At 43.9% G+C, this 21,422-nt stretch overlaps 1 protein-coding gene across 1 annotated transcript in view; it reads left to right on the forward strand.

The window, feature by feature from the left end:
* scn5lab (sodium channel, voltage gated, type V-like, alpha b) overlaps positions 1–21,422 on the forward strand; it is a 208,287-nt gene that overhangs the window by 74,757 nt on the left and 112,108 nt on the right. The window contains 5 exon segments of the mRNA XM_065019402.1: positions 3,750–3,813; positions 15,870–16,011; positions 16,265–16,462; positions 16,645–16,830; positions 20,451–20,789. Of these exon segments, the coding sequence (XP_064875474.1) occupies positions 3,750–3,813; positions 15,870–16,011; positions 16,265–16,462; positions 16,645–16,830; positions 20,451–20,789 (929 nt within the window).

The raw sequence follows: 21,422 nt of genomic DNA on the forward strand, positions 1-21,422 counted from the left end.
ATGGTTGAATTGCTGCAAAGAAACGACTACTAAAGGACACCAATAAGAAGAAGAGACTTGCTCGGGCCAAGAAATACAAGCAATGGACATTAGACTGTGGAAATATGTCCTTTGGTCGATGAGACCAAATTTGAGATTTTTGGTTCTAACTGCCATGTCTTTGTGAGATGCAGAGTAGGTGAACAGATGATCTCTGCATGTGTGGTTCCCACCGTGAAGCATGGAGGAGGAGGTGTGATGGTGAGGGGGAGCTTTCCTGGTGACACTGTCTGTGATTTATTTAGAATTCTAGGCACACTTAACCAGCATGGCTACCACAGCATTCTGCAGCGATACAACATCCCAGTTTGCGCTTAGTGGGACTATCATTTGTTTTTCCACAGGACAATCAATGATCCAACGCACCTCCAGGCTGTGTAAGGGCTATTTGACCAAGAAGGAGAGTGATGAGGTGCCTTCACAATCACCCAACCTCAAGCCAATTGAGATGGTTTGGGATGAGTTGGACAGCAGAGTGAAGGAAAAGCAGCCAACAAGTGCTCAACATATGTGGAAACTTCTTCAAGACTGTTGGAAAAGCATTCCAGGTGAAGTTGGTTGAGAGAATGCCAAGAGTGTGCAAAGCAGTCATCAAGGCAAAGGGTGGCTACTTTGAAGAATCTCAAATGTAAAATATATTTGTGTTTGTTAACACTTTTTTGGTTATTACATTATTCCATATGTGTTATTTCATAGTTTTGATGTCTTCACTATTATTCTACAATGTAGAAAATAGTAGAAATAAAGAAAAACCCTTGAATGAGTAGGTGTGTCCAATATTTTGACTGGTACTGTATAGAAATCTTACCAAAACTGAAAATAGACATTTCCCTTAAATTACCCTATTAGGAGACTGAAAATCGATTTTTGAGGGGTAAAAACCATACTACAAAAAAACGAAATGTTTTGTACTCGATAGCTTTTTGCCCAAAATTAGAATACTCTATATCAAATCAAATCAAATCAAATTTATTTATATAGCCCTTCGTACATCAGCTGATATCTCAAAGTGCTGTACAGAAACCCAGCCTAAAACCCCAAACAGCAAGCAATGCAGGTGTAGAAGCACGGTGGCTAGGAAAAACTCCCTAGAAAGGCCAAAACCTAGGAAGAAACCTAGAGAGGAACCAGGCTATGTGGGGTGGCCAGTCCTCTTCTGGCTGTGCCGGGTGGAGATTATAACAGAACATGGCCAAGATGTTCAAATGTTCATAAATGACCAGCATGGTCAAATAATAATAAGGCAGAACAGTTGAAACTGGAGCAGCAGCACGGCCAGGCGGACTGGGGACAGCAAGGAGTCATCATGCCAGGTAGTCCTGAGGCATGGTCCTAGGGCTCAGGTCCTCCGAGAGAGAGAAAGAAAGAGAGAAGGAGAGAATTACAGAGAGCACACTTAAATTCACACAGGACACCGAATAGGACAGGAGAAGTACTCCAGATATAACAAACTGACCCTAGCCCCCCGACACATAAACTACTGCAGCATAAATATTGGAGGCTGAGACAGGAGGGGTCAGGAGACACTGTGGCCCCATCCGAGGACACCCCCGGACAGGGCCAAACAGGAAGGATATAACCCCACCCACTTTGCCAAAGCACAGCCCCCACACCACTAGAGGGATATCTTCAGCCACCAACTTACCATCCTGAGACAAGGCCGAGTATAGACCACAAAGATCTCCACCACGGCACAACCCAAGGGGGGGGGGGGGGGGGGGGCGCCAACCCAGACAGGAAGATCACATCAGTGACTCAACCCACTCAGGTGACGCACCCCTCCCAGGGATGGTATGAAAGAGCCCCAGTAAGCCAGTGACTCAGCCCCTGTAATAGGGTTAGAGGCAGAGAATCCCAGTGGAAAGAGGGGAACCGGCCAGGCAGAGACAGCAAGGGCGGTTCGTTGCTCCAGAGTCTTTCCGTTCACCTTCTCACTCCTGGGCCAGACTACACTCAATCATATGACCCACTGAAGAGATGAGTCTTCAGTAAAGACTTAAAGGTTGAGACCGAGTTTGCGTCTCTTACATGGGTAGGCAGACCATTCCATAAAAATGGAGCTCTATAGGAGAAAGCCCTGCCTCCAGCTGTTTGCTTAGAAATTCTAGGGACAATTAGGAGGCCTGCGTCTTGTGACCGCAGCGTACGTGTAGGTATGTTCGGCAGGACCAAATCAGAGAGATAGGTAGGAGCAAGCCCATGTAATGCTTTGTAGGTTAGCAGTAAAACCTTGAAATCAGCCCTTGCCTTGACAGGAAGCCAGTGTAGGGAGGCTAGCACTGTAGTAATATGATCAAATGTATATTCCCTGCCACTGATACAATGTAATTAGACATATGCAATAGCTTGGGCCTGCCTAAAGTTTTGGTGATGTTGAGCTTTTACTCAAGGCTACGTGTGTTATTAACGTGTGATATGATATGTGAAGTATCCTCAATATGAAAAAATTAACAACACTACAGCAGTAGATTATATGTTAGTGTATAAGATTAACATGCTGTAATATAGACCTGGTTTCAAACAATATTTGAAATCTTTCAAATACTCTCAGTTTTTGGTTTAACCTGCCTACAGTGCCACTTGGACAGAGTTTGCACTTTTGGGACTCTTCCATTGACTCCATTGCGCCAGCCAAGCGTAATCAAACACAGGTAAAGTATTTGAACGATTTCAACTAGTTGAACCCAGTTCTGGCTCACATGCTGTTGTAGTGATTGATGTTTCTTAACTGCACTAATATGGTCATGTTGTTGGTCGTGGGTCTCTTAGCTTTGGGTAAGTCTTACAGTTGTTGTGTGCCAGTGACGTCAACCAAACGTTACATGCAGCCATAGCATAACATGTTTGCAGAGGATAATGTGTATCCTAGAAAACGGCTCACACAGCAGTTGTTTGAGGCTCATTATGGACACACAGGACATGGCAGTGTTCTGTTCCATTGTTCTCTGTACTGACCTATCCAAACAGGCAATAACAGAGACAACCCTGCAGCGATGGGATTACTAGGGTTCCACCCTCACCAACACAAATCATTGCGTGCTAACCTTTGCTGCACAACACTGACGTGGCACAGATGTTTAAATGGACTGACGTTCCTCTAATGGAGAATGAGTGTCACATGACGAGACCACATGACGCCTGACCATCATGATGTAACGATAGTAAACACCACAGCCAAACAAACAAGGCAAAAACAAAGAACAGCTCAATATTGTTTCCTAAGATTGCATCTATAATTGTTTCTTTAACACAGCAACAATGCATAGCTCATTTGAAGAAAAAAAACACACTTGTCAAAATGTAAGACTCATCTTTTTTTGTGGGAGTCGGCAGCAACTCAGTTACTGGGTTCTGATATGCTATTCATTCATTCACCCTCCCTTCAACTTCAAGCAGGCTCCGCTACACATCACATCACCAGGCTACTGGTCCCTAAAAGCTCGGGTGAAACGCAAAACAATAACATTTTCTTAATTTGATAAATGATTAAAATCCTACATCCAGTGGGTTGTTTAAGGGTGGGATGATTTGAGATCAGTGATTAATATAATACAGTCAATAAACAACTTTCCCCAAGCAGGGCATTCTGGTCATAAGGTCTGAGTACCATTGAAATACTTTTAACCTTGAGATGCTAATGCTTTTGGGCACATTCAGCAAAACTGGAGCAATATAATCAACAAAAATATATATATTTCTCCCCTTTTCAGACAACTACTACAAAGTGGAGGGAGCTAAGGATGCCTTAATATGTGGGGACGGGAGTGATGCTGGGTAAGTGACACTGCTCTTTCTCCTCGTTCTATTGCTAAAGAAAATGACAGTGAACAATAGCCAATAAATTTGAATGTGCAGCACTGTGAAGAGAGGTTAGTACCATTCTGTATGTGTTGTATTCCAGCTCCCCTCTTGTTGATCTTGTTTGGCATGGTAAGGAACAAAAACAGAGAAGGGTTGGCGAAATACCAAACAGACCGGACCACCAGGCTAGTGTGACGGTGGCTTGTACTGTAGATGGTTTAACCATAGCCTCATGAACCATAGCCTCATGAACCTTAGCCTCATGTTGTATGCTCTAGTCTAGTACATGCTGTTGAGCAGTACCAGAGGATGTCACAAAGGGGCCCTGAGGTTAGGGTTTAGGTGGCTGAGATGATGCCTGTCGCTGTGTGGCTAAGTCAACAGAGATAGCCTGGCTCTGAGGGTGTGAGTCAGCAAGACGGAGTGATGGTCGACTGATGACGACTCAGCTGCCCTCAGGCTATAGAGAGAAGACACCATGGGCTTATCAACCACCATCCATCCATCCATCCATAACAAGCGAGTGGGCCTTGACAGTGACTTTAACTATGGTTGCGTTGCTAATATGCCAGAATTGGTTTCCTCAAACTATGCTTGATGAGTAACCTTGCATTGGACGGGAATATGTGTTAGCACTAATGTGTGTTTAGGCTTTAGCTCAGGGGGATAATGCGTTTTTGAGTCATGCAGATTGACACTGGTGCGCTGCACAGTAGGCTTGCAGATCCAAGAAGGACCGAATACCACAGTTCTTTGTAGATATTTTTGCTGTCATGATGCGTGCACCCCAAGTTATATAGCACAGTTGGAGTAATGTGTATAGAAGTAAGCCCAGCTACCCCATTGAGGAGATGCAAAGATGAGCCAAGGGACCTAATTCGGGGAGAAAACAGGGTAAAAAAAATATGCTTTTAGCCATACCACCCTGAACACGCCTGGTCAGGGTTGGGCCTGGTTAGTACTGGGACGGGAGACTGCCTGGAAATACCCGATGCCGTAACCAAAAAATTATAATATATATACAGTACCAGTCAAAAGTTTGGACACACCTACTCATTCAAGGGTTTTTCTTTATTTGACTATTTTCTACATTGTAAAATGATAGTGAAGACATCAAAACTATGAAATAACACATGGAATCATGTTGTAACCAAAAAAGTGTTAAACAAATCAAAATATATGTTGTATTTGAGATTCTTCAAAGTAGCCACCCTTTGCCTTGTTGACAGCCTTGCACATTTTTGGCATTCTCTCAACCAGCTTCACCTGGAATTATTTTCCAACAGTCTTGAAGGAGTTCTCACATATGCTGAGCACTTGTTGGCTGCTTTTCCTTCAGTCTGCAGTCCAACTCATCCCAAACCATCTCAATTGGCTTGAGGTCGGGTGAATGTGGATTGTGGAGGCCATCCACAACACTCTTTTGGTTACTACATGATTTCATATTTCATATTTATTTCATAGTTTTGATGTCTTCACTATTATTCTACAACGTAGAAAATAGTTCAAAATATGGAAAAACCCTTGAATGAGTAGGTGTGTCCAAACTTTTGACTGGTACTGTATATATAAAATAAGTAAGCCTAGCTTATAAATAGTCATTTAGTTCAACTAATAACTTTGGTGTGTGTCACTTTGACATTGGATAATCTTTATGTTTTAAGGATTGGGGCCAACAAAAAATAAATAATAATATCTCAGAAAATAATGGTAAATTTACAATTCCTTAATATATCTCCCACATTCACTGAAGTGAAACGACATTGACCTCAACCCAAAATGGATGTATTCTGGACCAGGATTTGGCAATTGGGAGAACATGCATGTTGCATGGCTGGGGGTAAATCACCAAACGTGTCGGCTCATCACCCTGGCCATGAGTGTGACATGCTAGTACCCGGCTGCCCTCTGGATGACAGTATGAAGGGTTGAGCCATGGGAGACTGCAGTTAGGATATCAACATGTGACCTCTGACACCACTTGTGTACTGTGTACATTTTAGGACACCCAGTGGCAATTGTATCCATAGAAAGAAGGCGAGCCTGAACACAACTACACTGAGCATGCAACAGTGAAAAATGTGTCCATGAAGTGTGGCATCTTTCTTAGCCATTAAGCAACAACATGATAGTCACTTTCAGGGAGGATAAAGGGGGCATCTTTAATATTCGTCAAGTTAACATCAGATGGCAACTTTCCGAATCATTCTGAATCCCATTCTCAGCCCAACTACTCATCAAATGAATGTACTTTACATAGACATGGAATTAATGAATGCCCTCAACACTAGCATGACCCGTCATGCCAACGCTCTAATCCTGTAACGCCAAGTGATTTTGGAGCAACGGGCAGGAGTGGCAGGATAGGAGTGCCAGGGCTAAGATCTAGGGTTTTACAAAGTAAATAATACCCATCTGTATTCTGTTGGGTGCCAAGCTCTAATGTGCCCCACGGTTTCCATTTTGCTCCAACCACAAACACAGACAAAATAGTCCCCACTTTCAATTTAATCTCCTACTTTTATACTTACAAAATAATGATGGAAAATTAATACCAACAACATTTCATCCATGTCTTTTCCAGGAACTCACACAGGAAATCACACAGGCAGTCTCCATCAAATGAAAGCCTCTTCCAATGCCCTCAATGTCGCGTGATGCTAGCTCATGCTTTCAACACCCCCCCCCCCCCCCACCACCACCACAAAGGGTTAAAAAAATATATTTAAAAAGCTGCTGTAATTGATACCGGGATATTTCAACATTCTAATCTCCCCCCCTCCCTCTTTTCTTAAAAAAATTCCTGTGAGACAGGGAATCTATTGAAGATGTAATGGAAAGTAGGAAAAACATACGGGTTGTGTGTTATTGGGCGAATGCCTAAAGGGAGAGCAGAGTAATGGTCCCTTGGGGTGAGTTATGGCGGGCTGGGGACACGGTAAATGTAACATCTGCCTCCAGACACACGGAGACAAAGGATGTATTTGTCTGTCTCTCTGAGAGATAACAGCCAATCCAATCGCACGCTCCAGCTTGTGTCCACGAATGATAAAACAGCCAGGCTCTAAGCTTAGTCTGTCTGGTGCATGGTGATTGGTCCAAAGTTCTGATTTATGCAGCGTTCAAGTACTAGTCGGAACTGGGAAACTCTGACTTGCTAACTTGTTGTAGTTATATATGTTCCACGTTCAAACGGAAATTATCAAGTTTTCTAGTTCCGACTAGCACGTGAACACGGCATAAATCAGCTTTGAAGTTTGGTGACCAATTAGTCGCCATATTTTAGCCATTGATTCAATTTAAATGGAACAATAAAGGTGTTAAATACTGTGGCCTTACATGGCCTTAAATAATGTCTCATCTTCATTTTTTTGTGCTATGATTTCTTACTCTTTAACAAAATGCCAAACACCCATCTAAGTGGTCAGAGGATGGAACTGCCTCGAAAATGTTAAGTGAAATACACTGTATATACAAAAGTATGTGGACACCCCTTCAAATGAGTGGATTTGGCTATTTCAGCCTCACCCTTTGCTGACAGGTGTATAAAATCGAGCACACAGCCATGCAATCTCCATGGACAAAGATTGACAGTAGAATGACCTTACTGAAGAACTCTTTCAATGTGGCACCGTCATAGGATGCCATCTTTCCGACAAGTCAGTTCGTCAAATTTCTGCCCTGCTAGAGCTGCCCCAGTCAACAGTAAGTGCTGTTATTGTGAAGTGGAAACGTCTAGGACAACGTCTCAGCTGCAAAGTAGTAGGCTACACAAGCTCACAGAATGGGACCACCGAGTGCTGAAGCGAGTAGCGTGTGAAAAAATGCTTATTACCAAGTTCTAAACTGCCTCTGGAAGCAACGTCAGCACAATAACTGTTAGTCTGGAGCTTCATGAAAAGGGATTCCATGGCCGAGCAGCCGCACACAAGCCTAAGATCACCATGCGCAATGCCAAGCATCAGCTGGAGTAGTGTAATGCTTGACGCCATTGGACTCTGGAGCAGTCGAAACATGTTCTCTGGAGGGATGAATCATGCTTCACCATCTGGCAGTCAGACGGACAAATCTGGGTTTGCCAGATGCCAGGAGAACGCTACCTGCCAGAATGCGGAGTGACGACTGTAAAGTAAAGGTAGAGGAAGAGTAATGGTCTGGAGCTGTTTTTCATGGATCGGGCTCGGCCCCTTATTTCCAGTGAAGGGAAATCTTAACACTACAGCATACAATGACATTCTAGATGATTCTGTGTTTCCAACGTTGTGGCAACAGTTTGGGGAAGGCCCTTTCGTGTTTCAGCATGATAATGCCCCCATGCACAAAGCGAGGTCCATAAAGAAATGTTTTGTCAAGATCGGTGTGGAAGAACCTGACTGACCTGCACAGAACCCTGACCTCAACCCCGCCGAACACTACGATTCAGGCCTAATCGCCCAATATCAGTGCCCAACCTCACTAATGATCTTGTAGCTGAATGGAAGCAAGTCCCTGCAGCAAAGTTCCAACATCTAGTGGAAAGACTTGCCAGAAGAGTGGAGGCTGTTATAGCAGCAAAGGGGGGAATAACTCCATATTAATGCCCATCATTTTGGAATGAGATATTCGATGAGCAGGTGTCCACATACTTTTGGTCATGTAGTGTATATAATATATGTTATTTTTCTGTAGAGATGAACTGAGATGAAATGTTAAACGCCATTTGTGAGCTTGTATTAACACAACACCCTTTAAGATAAATACATGGCAGACAATGGTATTTGTTTGTCTCTGTGGTGTTTGTTTACTGGTCTGGCTACCTCGGTCTCATAGGGTCAATGAAGGTCTGTAGAAATCAATGCTCCCATAGGCTCGTCCCACATTCGGCTGTCACTCACTGGAACCTTTTCCTGTCAATCAAAATGGACATGGATCTGGGCCAATATTTATCAAACTTCTGAGAAAAAAATGCTTGATGACTACGGCCCAGGTCTTCCGTAGAACTACTACTGTCCCTTATCAAACCGAAATAAATAAACATTCTATTTAATATCCCTTCCAATACAAAATCTCTGTCATAGATTGGCACATACATTTAGGTTGGTTTCACTCAGTACAAATACAATAGACATGAACAGTTATATCTGGCATTCCAAATGGGGGATGGGGGTGTAGGGGTGTGTGTGTGGTGTGTGTGGGGGGAGAGGCAGCGGGAGGGGGGGCTAGTGGGTTTGCCCCTCCACTCTAGTCACATTTGATCCTTTTAAGCTTTTTGGCTTCACTCTAATGGCTTTGTTAATGGCTACCCTGACTGCAAAGTGAAGATTATTGCCTCTCACTTACATCCACCTTTTTGCTCTCTCCTACCCTAGGCTCTCTGTATGTGCCATGTTCTTAACTCCTTTTATTCCTCTGACTCCAGTTCTACTTGATGAGTCATCAAATTGAATGTAACAGCTCGCTAATTGCATTTATATCAAGTGCAAGTTGAAGGGCCTTTATTTTTGTCGATATTAATGCTGGATAGCTTTGCTGTTAACATTTTTTTCGAATGACATTAACACTGGCCTATATCGTTAGGGTGGCGATTCAGAGAGACTTCACAGAATACTTTAAGATAGTCCTCGGGTATGCTAACAATTGTGCCGTTATTGCCCAGTTATGATACCAGCTGAAGGACTCCTTTGATGATCTGGTCTTTTCTTAGTACTGTAAATATTCTTATTATAAAAACCCATCAGCAGGCATGTATTACACTGGTAATTACAGAGTGTAAAATGATGTTCATTAAGATAAGAGGTAGTATAAATCAACTGTAAGTAGGATGTATTTTAGATGCTTTAAATGTTACATGAGTATGTCCGCCTCCTATTATTTGACCCGGTTCACCTCAAAATAGCCCATTAGAAACAGAATAGTAAGTCATATGACGCGTGATTGTTTGTTCGTTTCTCCAGACCTTTTACTTGATTGCCAGTTGACCTAAGAGAACTCAAAAATCTATGAAATAATTATGCAAGGAATCTAAACTTTTTTGTAAATGCATGAATAACATGGGAAATATTGTATGGCATTTTAACCTAATCAAACAATCCGTCCTAATCTACACAAGCTACACTGGGAACAAGAAAATGCATAAAATACCACATAAATCATGACAAACCAATCTGAGAGACCATTCCACATCCTCAGGAGAGGTCATAGAAAACAATCTCCATGGGCAACAACCTCCTGGATACTGTTGCTATAGAAATGTTAAGTACTTTCATTCTCATAGACCTCAGTCCTAGAACTCTCTAATATTAGGCTAACTGGTTGTAATGTCAACTTTTGTTTTTCTTAATGGTTTGGGATGAAGACATAATGTTTTTTTTTGAGGTGAGGGGGGCCTAGCATTATGGACGCCTTGAGCAGATAGACATGTATTTCAGAAAAAAATTAAACTTACATTTCCAGTGAATATTGTAATTTTGTTAAAACATGTCTTATGGAGTGACAAAATACATATCCAAACTATTCATTTTCATTCTTGACGTACACATTGCGAGCATCATTATTTCCAGTGTATGAATCGTAGTTCTCTTTTTTTGGGCTGATTATCATCCTCTTTTGCTGATGTGTTCACTCTGCCTGTATCAGTGCCTGAGGAGGAAGCGTGGTTGTGTAAGAGCTAAAGCCTATTGCAGAGTTCTTCATCACGATCCTGTTCACACAAAAAAACAGAAGAAAATTGACTAAAACAGGGAGGGACAACCTCGATTTGACCAATAAGAAACATGCATTTACGTTTTCCACTGCAAAATGTTCAAAAATGTTTTCGTTTGCAAACTTTAATGAAGGACTCAGCCTGGCTATTCCTAGCCTGTGGTTGGTCACTCGGTGAAGCAGCCTGGGCAGAATCATGGATCATATTCAATAGGGCACACAATAGTAAACTAAAATGAACATTTCTTGTTGGACAAGTCTATGTAGTCCCTCCCTATTTCAGTTAGCTTTCTTCCATTTTGTGCCTAACAAACACTGACTTGGTAAACCTGGGCATAAATCTGAGCAGTGAGAACATCAGGTTTAGGAGGGCACCTTCCTCTCCCCGCCAGGCTTTGAAGCCTTCCCCACCAGGCTTTGTTGTTTCACAGGGTGGAAGGGTTGGAAGGGGTGACTCAACTCACAGCCAAGCCAATGTTCCCTCCACAAAGTGACTGTAGGAAACACTCCCCTGCTCCCACTTCTGTTCACTTTTATGTTGTATCCTATCAACTATTGGAGCTCATCTGTGGCTGGGATAAGAGGGAGAGGGATGGGGGCGAAGGGGGAGGGGTCATGTCTGATCTGATTAACACACATCAGAACTGTTGTTTTTCATATGGGCCATGTACTCAGATATCAGCGATCATTGCCTCATTGCCTGTATCCGCCACGGAGCCGCAGTCAAACGACCACCCCTCATCACTGTCAAACGCTCCCTAAAACACTTCTGTGAGCAGGCCTTTCTAATCGACCTGGCCCGGGTATCCTGGAAGGACATTGACCTCATCCCGTCAGTTGAGGATGCCTGGTCATTCTTTAAAAGTAACTTCCTCACCATTTTAGATAAGCATGCTCCGTTCAAAAAATGCAGAACCAAGAACAGATACAGCCCTTGGTTCACTCCAGACCTGACTGCCCTCGACCAGCACAAAAACATCCTGTGGCGGACTGCAATAGCATCGAATAGCCCCGTGATATGCAACTGTTCAGGAAGTCAGGAACCAATACACGCATCCAGCTTCTTCAGGCAGAAGTTTGCATCCTGTAGCTCCAACTCCAAAAGTTCTGGGACACTGTGAAGTCCATGGAGAACAAGAGTACCTCCTCCCAGCTGCCCACTGCACTGAGGCTAGGTAACACGGTCTCCACCGATAAATCCACGATTATCGAAAGCTTCAATAAGCACTTCTCAACGGCTGGCCATGCCTTCCGCCTGGCTACTCCAACCTCGGCCAACAGCTCCGCCCCCGCAGCTCCTCGCCCAAGCCTCTCCAGGTTCTCCTTTACCCAAATCCAGATAGCAGATGTTCTGAAAGAGCTGCAAAACCTAGACCCGTACAAATCAGCTGGGCTTGACAATCTGGACCCTCTATTTCTGAAACTATCTGCCGCCATTGTCGCAACCCCTATTACCAGCCTGTTCAACCTCTCTTTCATATCGTCTGAGATCCCCAAGGATTGAAAGCTGCAATCCCCCTCTTCAAAGGGAGACACCCTGGACCCAAACTGCTATAGACCTATATCCATCCTGCCCTGCCTATCTAAGGTCTTGAAAGCCAAGTCAACAAACAGGTCACTGACCATCTCGAATCCCACCGTACCTTCTCCGCTGTGCAATCTGGTTTCCGAGCCGGTCACGGGTGCACCTCAGCCACGCTCAAGGTACTAAACGATATCATAACCGCCATCGATAAAAGACAGTACTGTGCAGCCGTCTTCATCGACCTCGCCAAGGCTTTCGACTCTGTCAATCACCATATTCTTATCGGCAGACTCAATAGCCTCGGTTTCTCGGATGACTGCCTTGCCTGGTTCACCAATTACTTTGCAGACAGAGTTCAGTGTGTCAAATCGGAGGGCATGCTGTCCGGTCCTCTGGCAGTCTCTATGGGGGTGCCACAGGGTTCAATTCTCGGGCCGACTCTTTTCTCTGTATATATCAATGATGTTGCTCTTGCTGCGGGCGATTCCCTGATCCACCTCTACGCAGACGACACCATTCTATATACTTTCGGCCCGTCATTGGACACTGTGCTATCTAACCTCCAAACGAGCTTCAATGCCATACAGCACTCCTTCCGTGGCCTCCAACTGCTCTTAAACGCGAGTAAAACCAAATGCATGCTTTTCAACCGATCGCTGCCTGCACCCGCATGCCCGACTAGCATCACCACCCTGGATGGTTCCGACCTTGAATATGTGGACATCTATAAGTACCTAGGTGTCTGGCTAGACTGCAAACTCTCCTTCCAGACTCACATCAAACATCTCCAATCGAAAATCAAATCAAGAGTCGGCTTTCTATTCCGCAACAAAGCCTCCTTCACTCACGCCGCCAAGCTTACCCTAGTAAAACTGACTATCCTACCGATCCTCGATTTCGGCGATGTCATCTACAAAATGGCTTCCAACACTCTACTCAGCAAACTGGATGCAGTCTATCATAGTGCCATCCGTTTTGTCACCAAAGCACCTTATACCACCCACCACTGCGACTTGTATGCTCTAGTCGGCTGGCCCTCGCTACATATTCTCGCCAGACCCACTGGCTCCAGGTCATCTACAAGTCCATGCTAGGTAAAGCTCCGCCTTATCTCAGTTCACTGGTCACGATGGCAACACCCATCCGTAGCACACGCTCCAGCAGGTGTATCTCACTGATCATCCTAAAGCCAACACCTCATTTGGCCGCCTCTCGTTCCAGTACTCTGCTGCCTGTGACTGGAATGAACTGCAAAAATCGCTGAAGTTGGAGACTTTTATCTCCCTCACCAACTTCAAACATCAGCTATCCGAGCAGCTAACCGATCGCTGCAGCTGTACATAGTCTGTTGGTAAATAGCCCACCCATTTTCACCTACCTCATCCCCATACTGTTTTTATACTGTTTTTTTATTTTATTTATTTATTTACCTTTCTGCTCTTTTGCACACCAATATCTCTACCTGTACATGACCATCTGATCATTTATCACCCCAGTGTTAATCTGCAAAATTGTATTATTCGCCTACCTCATGCCTTTTGCACACATTGTATATAGACTGCCCATTTTTTTTTCTACTGTGTTATTGACTTGTTAATTGCTTACTCCATGTGTAACTCTGTGTTGTCTGTTCACACTGCTATGCTTTATCTTGGCCAGGTCGCAGTTGCAAATGAGAACTTGTTCTCAACTAGCCTACCTGGTTAAATAAAGGTGAAATAAAAAAAAATAAAAAAATAGAGATCTGATGTTTCAATTCATCCTCGCCAGCTGATTTGATACTTTTAACAGCCTACTACTACCATTTATTCCAAGTGTACCACATCATCACTGTTTTGCTGCTGCCAATCTGTTTTGCCTCTCTTTTTCTCTGTACTGTTGTCAGTGGAGTACTGATGCTTCATTGACAGTTTCAAGGTATTAGGTCTACAGTAAAGACCAAACTGTACATCCCATCTAACTTTTCAACAGCGTGTTGTGATGAACCGTCAGGTAGTCACTATCCTCACAGGGATATAGTTCATCATCCACCAACCCTCCCACAACCCACCCGCCCCTTCCCAGATCCTCTTAAAGGGATAGTTACCGGGGCTCACTGCTGGTGCCAAAAATAGCTCCATGTCAGAATGCCCAGTGCCCTGGCGAGAGATAGGATAGCGGTCGATCGCACCCCCAGCTGCCGGAGTGCTGAGAGAAAGCAGTTACTCTGACAGATACTCTCAGTGACTCCTCTGTGTCAGGGTTCATCTCTCTCTCTCTCTGACAACAATACAACACGTTACTCATCACAACACAAACCCCAGGCGGCGTTTCGATTGCTTGTGTCCTATAAAAGTGATCTGATTCTGTGGATGTTTCATGTTTGGGGCTCAGCAACAGCTACATTTGTGTGACTGCTGTAGTGACACTTTCTGTGCAGTCCAATTAGACATAGGGTGAGAGCATTAATTTACCAAACTTGGTACTTTTAATTACAGGGTGAGGCGTTGTTAGGTTATAGCAATCCCTGGCACTCTTTCCTGGTTTTCCTGTAAGGTCATAATAATTTATGCCCCTAGAAAAATAACAAAACATTATTCTGCTACCATATTTTGGTGGGTTACTATGGACGTGTACATGCACCCATGATAAAAATGTACAGAAAACACAAAAAGGGTGTACTTAGAATTGGAAATTGGAAATCTAGGAAATGCATCTTAAAAACAATGCTAAAGGATATTCTGCAGTTCACACATGCCGCCGTATGGGAATTGTGTGTGTGGTGGGTTTGAGGCCTTCCGTTAGCAGCCTCCCGGGGGTCTGAAGTGGGGCATGTCCATTGACACGTCCGCCAGATACACAGAGAGGTGTCTGGTGGGTGATAGCGCCCATCGCCCCACACCCTCACGCCCTCCCTCCGCATGCCGCAGCCACGGCCAAGGCCGCTGACAGACAGGTGTTGCCTGGCCGGTCAAACAGGCTGCGGTTGTGGTGGGCATTGCAGGGATGGGTGAAGGGCTGGGGTGGTGTGAAGGGGAGAGGGATTGGCGTGAAAGCAGGTTGGTGGCATCACGTCCATTCAACTCCCCAGCCACGCTCTTCCTGACGCCCACCCGTTTCACCCCAGCCCCCCTAACCCGGTCCACGTCTGAAGAAGCCGGGGGTCGGAGTGACTCACCTTTTTGTCACAAGAATATGGGGACGGTTTCTAACGTGGGGTGGCATACATTGGCATTGCAGTGCTGTGGCATTGCTCTGAACTTACGTCACCCTCGCTGGCTCTTGAACTGTTTCTTACACAGTTAGTCATGGAAATGTCTAAACCAGTTCCACTATGTAATGTACATTTGAAGAACAATCACAAAATACTCTGATAAGCTTATAAACTGTAAATTACATCCGTGATATTTCAGCTTATTGAATTAGTATTATCTGTACCACACGATGGGGACGACTGGTACGGGACCTTGTCGCATGGATAAAGCTCAAGGCCTGTGGACACGGTTATTTATCTTAATGGCCACCCTTCACTAAGATAACAGGCGTGGGATGAGCTCACTGTGCGGCAATGACAAGCCAGTGAATGTGCATGAACTGTACACACTAAGGAGGCAGCATATTGGCATGGGATCCAATCTGCAGCATAATTTTATACAGTGTGACCTTGTTTACGTTTTTGTAGTAAAGGAACATATTTGGGCCTACTGACAGAACAAAAAATGCAACATGCAGTTTGGTATTTGCTCTGTAAGATCTACATTAGTTCCTACGGTTTAGGACCTTGATTCTGGACTAGGGCCAAACATGACATTTTCTTGATGTTTTCTTTCTGTTTTCTCTACAGGCATTGCCCAGATGGGTTTGAGTGTTTGAAGGCAGGAAGGAACCCTAACTATGGTTACACCAGCTTTGACAGCTTCGGTTGGGCGTTCCTCTCCCTCTTCCGGCTCATGACACAAGACTACTGGGAGAACCTCTATCACCAGGTCAGTATGGACACCAGGAAATGACCAGGTTCATTTCAAACAATATCCACATACAGGTAAGAAAGATCATTGGAAGAAAATAAGTATATTTGTTTACAGTAATGTATTTAAGGTCTTGGAGGTCTTCTACAATCTTCCACAATCTTTAACCTAAGCTTAAACCAACATTAACTTGCAAAAATCAAACCCTCTGTCTTTTATAACATACTTTTTGCCAAACCATCCATCCATCTATCGATCTATCCCTCCCCAGACTCTGCGGTCAGCAGGGAAGACCTACATGGTGTTCTTTGTGGTGGTCATCTTCCTGGGTTCCTTCTACCTGGTCAACCTGATCCTAGCTGTTGTGGCCATGGCCTACGAGGAGCAGAACCAGGCCACCATCCAGGAGGCCTGGCAGAAAGAGAAAGAGTTCCAGCTGGCCATGGAGCGCCTCAAGAGGGAAGCGCAGGTAAGACGTAAGGTTTTACGACATGGAATTTAAGCGTTGAAGCTTTCAATATTGGGAATTTGGACCGTAGACATTTCTTTCAATTGGTTAGCTGGTATGGGAGTTTAGTACATTTTGAATGACACAATATGCTGAAAAAGGACTATGCCTATTTGAGCTGACCCTTTGCATTTCCTACTCAGAAAGCTCAGGATACAGAATCCTTGATGTCCCCGGAACTGTCCCCGGGCCTGGCTCTCCCTGACCACAAGGAGGTGCAGAGCAGGAGGAGAAGTCTGGAGGAACTGGTGGAGGAGGTAGAGAATGGGGGAGACGTGGAGAAGGGATACGTGACCACGTTGAAGGTGGATACAGTGGATGGGGGCAGGGTGAATATCATCACTATGCATTCTTAATGGGTTCAAATTTCATCACGATGTTTCAACATGGATAAAATACCATGGATAAATACAAACATTCTGAATCTAATAGTATGCTTTCAGGTTTTGTAAATAGGTACAGTACCAGTCAAAAGTTTGGACATACCTACTCATTCAAGGGTTTTTCTTTATTTCTACTATTATCTACATTGTAGAATAATAGTGAAGACATCCACACTATGAAATAACACATATACAATCATGTAGTAACCAATCAAAGTGCTAAACAAATCAAAATATATTTAAGATTCTTCAAAGTAGCGACCCTTTGCCTTGATTACAACTTTGCACACTCTTGGCATTCTCTCAACCAGCTTCTTGAGGTAGTCACCTGAAATGCTTTTCCAACAGTCTTCAAGGAGTTCCCACATATGCTGAGCACTTGTTGGCTGCTTTTCCTTCACTCTGCAGTCCAACTCATCCCAAACCATCTCAATTGGGTTGAGGTCTGGTGATTGTGGAGGCCACGTCATCTGATGCAGCACTCCATCATTCTCCTTCTTGGCCAAATAGCCCTTACACAGCCTGGAGGTGTGTTTTGGGTCATTGTCCTGTTGAAAAATAAATTATAGTCCCACTAAGTGCAAACCAGATGGGATGGCGTATCGCTGCAGAATGCTGTGGTAGCCATGCTGGTTAAGTGTGCCTAGAATTCTTAATAAATCACAGACAGTGTCACCAGCAAAGCACCCCCACACCATCACACCTCCTCCCCCATGTTTACGGTGGGAACCACACATGCGGAGATCATCCATTCACCTATTCTGCGTCTCACAAAGACACAGCAGTTGGAACCAAAAATCTCAAATTTGTACTCATCAGACCAAAGGACAAATTCCCACCAGTCTAATGTCCATTGCTTGTGTTTCTTGGCCCAAGCAAGTTTCTTCTTCTTATTGGTGTCCTTTAGTAGTGGTTTCTTTGCAGCAATTTGACCTGATTTCCGCAGACTCCTCTGAACAGTTGATGCTGAGATGTGTCTGTTACATATACTCTGTGAAGCGTTTATTTGGGCTGCAATCTGAGGGGCAGTTAACTGCTGATTTGTGGGGCTTTTAACTCTAATGAACTTATCCTCTGCAGCAGAGGTAACTCCGGGTCTTCCATTCCTGTGGCGGTTTCATCATAACGCTTGATGGTTTTTGCGACCTCATTTGAAGAAACTTTCCACGTTCTTGAAATTTTCCAGATTGACTGACCTTCATGTCTTAAAACCTATTGAAACTAGGGGGCACTATTTTTATTTTTGGAAAAATAACCGCCTATTTCTCAGGACCAGATGCTAGAATATGCATATAATTGACAGCTTAGGATAGAAAACACTCTAAAGTTTCCCAAACTCTAAAAATATTGTCTGTGAGTATAACAGAACTGATATTGCAGGCAAAATCCTGAGAAAAATCCAATCAGGAAGTGACTCTTATTTTGAAACCCCTGCTTTCTATGCATCCCTATTGCCCATTGAAAGGGATATCAACCAGATTCCTTTTTCTGTGACTTCCCTAAGGTGTCTACAGCCTTTAGACGTAGTTTCAGGCCTTCATTTTGAAGAATGAGCGTAAACGACTACATTGCGTGGCCAGCTGAGGGCTCTCAAGAGTGATTCTTGCATAAAAGACAGAGGTAGTCATTTTTCCTCTCGCACCTACTGAAAAGCCAATTGTCCCGGTTGATATATTATCGAATAGATATTTGAAAAACACCTTGAGGATTGATTATAAAAAAACGTTTGCCATGTTTCTGTCGATATTATGGACATAATTTGGATTTTCTTTCGGCATTTCTTTCGGCATAGTGTCCGCTATTTCCGGTGGATTTCTGAACATAATGTGACCAACAAAAGGAGGTATTTTGGGTATAAAAATAATCTTTATGGAACAAAATGAACATTTGCTGTCTAACTGGGAGTCTCGTCAGTGAAAACATCCGAAGATCATCAAAGGTAAACGGTTAATTTGATTGCTTTTCTGATTTTCGTGACCAAGCTTCCTGCTGCTAGCTGGACATAATGCTATGCTAGGCTATCGATAAACTTACACAACGTTTGTCTTGCTTTGGCTGTAAAGCATAATTTCAAAATCTGAGATGACAGGGTGATTAACAAAAGGCTAAGCTGTGTTTCACTATATTTCACCTGTGATTTCATGAATATGAATATTTTCTAGTAATTTTTTTTGACCGTTGCGCTATGCTAATTAGTGTAGTTGCTGACAATTCTCCCGGATCCGGGATGGGTAGTTCCAAGAGGTTTTAAAGTAAGGACGGACTGTCATTTCTCTTTGCTTATTTGAGCTGTTTTTTTCATAATATGGACTTGGTCTTTCACCAAATAGAGCTATCTTCTGTATACCAACCCTTTTTAAAAATGTTTTGTTTAACTAGGAAAGTCAGTTAAGAACAAATTCTCATTTACAATGACAGCCTACCCCAACCAAACCCTAACCCAGATTACACTGGGACAATTGCCCTATTGTACTGTATCACACGGCCGGTTGTGATACAGCCTAGAATCAAACCAGGGTCTGCAGTGACGCCTCTAGCACTGAGATGCAGTGCCTTAGACTGCTGTGCCACCCTACCTTGTCCCAACACAACTGATTGGCCTCAAACGCATTAAGAAAGAAATTCAACATACAAACTTTTAACAAGGCACACCTGTTAATTTTAATGCATTCCAGGTGACTACCTCATGAAGCTGGTTGAGAGAATACCAAGAGTGTGCAAAGCTGTCATCAAGGCAAAGGGTAGCTACTTTGAAGAATCTCAAATATTATATATATTTTGAATAGTTTAACACTTTTTTGGTTACTACACTATTCAGCATACCACCCTGCATACCACTGCTGGCTTGCTTCTGAAGCTAAGCAGGGTTGGTCTTGGTCAGTCCCTGGATGGGAGACCAGATGCTGCTGGAAGTGTTGGAGGGCCAGTAGGAGGCACTCTTTCCTCTGGTCAAAAAAATATCCCAATGCCCCAGGGCAGTGATTGGGGACACTACCCGGTGTAGGGTGCTATCTTTCAGATGGGATGTTAAATGGGTGTCCTGACTCTCTGAGGTCATTAAAGATCCCAATGCACTTATTGTAAGAGTAGGGGTGTTAACCCTGGTGTCCTGGCTAAATTCCCAATCTGTCCCTCAAACCATCATGGTCACCTAATAATCCTCAGTTTACAATTGGCTCATTCATTCCTCTCCCCTGTAACTATTGAGAACGTGTTCTCAGTCAACTTACCTGGTAAAATAACGAATTCAATTTAAAAATAATTCCATATGTGTTATTTTATAGTTTTGTGTCTTCACTATTCTTTTACAATGTAGAAAATAGTAGAAATAAAGAAAAACCCTTGAATGAGTAGGTGTGTCCAAACTTTTGACTGGTTCTGTATATACGTATATATTTTGGGATATAGATTTTTCTCCCCTAATAAACTACTGAGATCAATGGCAATCCTAATTTGTCAAATGATTATCTGATATCCAGGGTTTGAGTCAAGTATCTTACTCTTTTCGAACATAGGACTTCCCTACCATATATCCCACTTAAACTTTTTCTCCACTCCCCCACCAGCCGACACATCCACTCCTCGCCCGCACCATCTCCACGCGTACCAGACGAGGCAGCAACATCAGCATCTTCAGCTTCCGTCCCCGGAACAAAGACTCGGAGGGTGACTTCGCCGACGACGAGTTCAGCATCCATGGGGACAATGAGGGAACACACAGTCGTACTGGGTCCCTGGTGATCCCATGGAGCACCAGACGCAGGCCCAGTACCTACAGCACCGGCAGCCGGGGTTCCCAGGTCTTCCTCAACGTCAATGGGAAGCTGTTCGTGGCCATGGACCAGAACGGGGTCACCCCACAGGGGCTCCCAGCCTGCATCATGGAGAAGGTCAAGGAGGAGAGTGTGAGCACTGGGTTTCTGAGTTGTGTGTGTGTGTGTGTGTGTGTGTGTGTGTGTGTGTGTGTGTGTGTGTGTGTGTGTGTGTGTGTGTGTGTGTGTGTGTGTGTGTGTGTGGTTGCGTATGTGCATGCATCATGGGAAATCACCCTGTGGATAACTGGTGATACTACTGTGGCAAAAAGCTGTATCAAAGGAATGGCCACAGCTCATATCCTGTAGAGTAGACTCAGGACTTAGTAGCCTCAGGCTGCCTGGAGTCACTGGCCAAGACCTCTGTGACCTGATACAGCCAACAGCTCCCTCTTCCCCGCTAGGCTACTCAACATTAACACAACACACTGTTTCATTTGCAGTTTGAAAACAGATGATTCACACTACCCCGCAGGGATGTTAGCAACTGTGTAGGAACGGAAAAGGGAAGAGCCTAAATGCATTTTCTCTAATACTCAATGGATCACTTGCCATGCTATCACTGCCGTGTGTGTGTGTGTGTGTGTGTGTGTGTGTGTGTGTGTGTGTGTGTGTGTGTGTGTGTGGTTTTACTATCCTTGTGGGTACCAGAAGTCCTCATAAGGATAATAAAACAAGAAAACATTTTGCCGGGCCCCACAAGGCAAATAGCTATTTTAGGGTTTA

Source organism: Oncorhynchus nerka, linkage group LG6 (assembly GCF_034236695.1).
Source record: "Oncorhynchus nerka isolate Pitt River linkage group LG6, Oner_Uvic_2.0, whole genome shotgun sequence".
NCBI classification, from domain to species: domain Eukaryota; kingdom Metazoa; phylum Chordata; class Actinopteri; order Salmoniformes; family Salmonidae; genus Oncorhynchus; species Oncorhynchus nerka.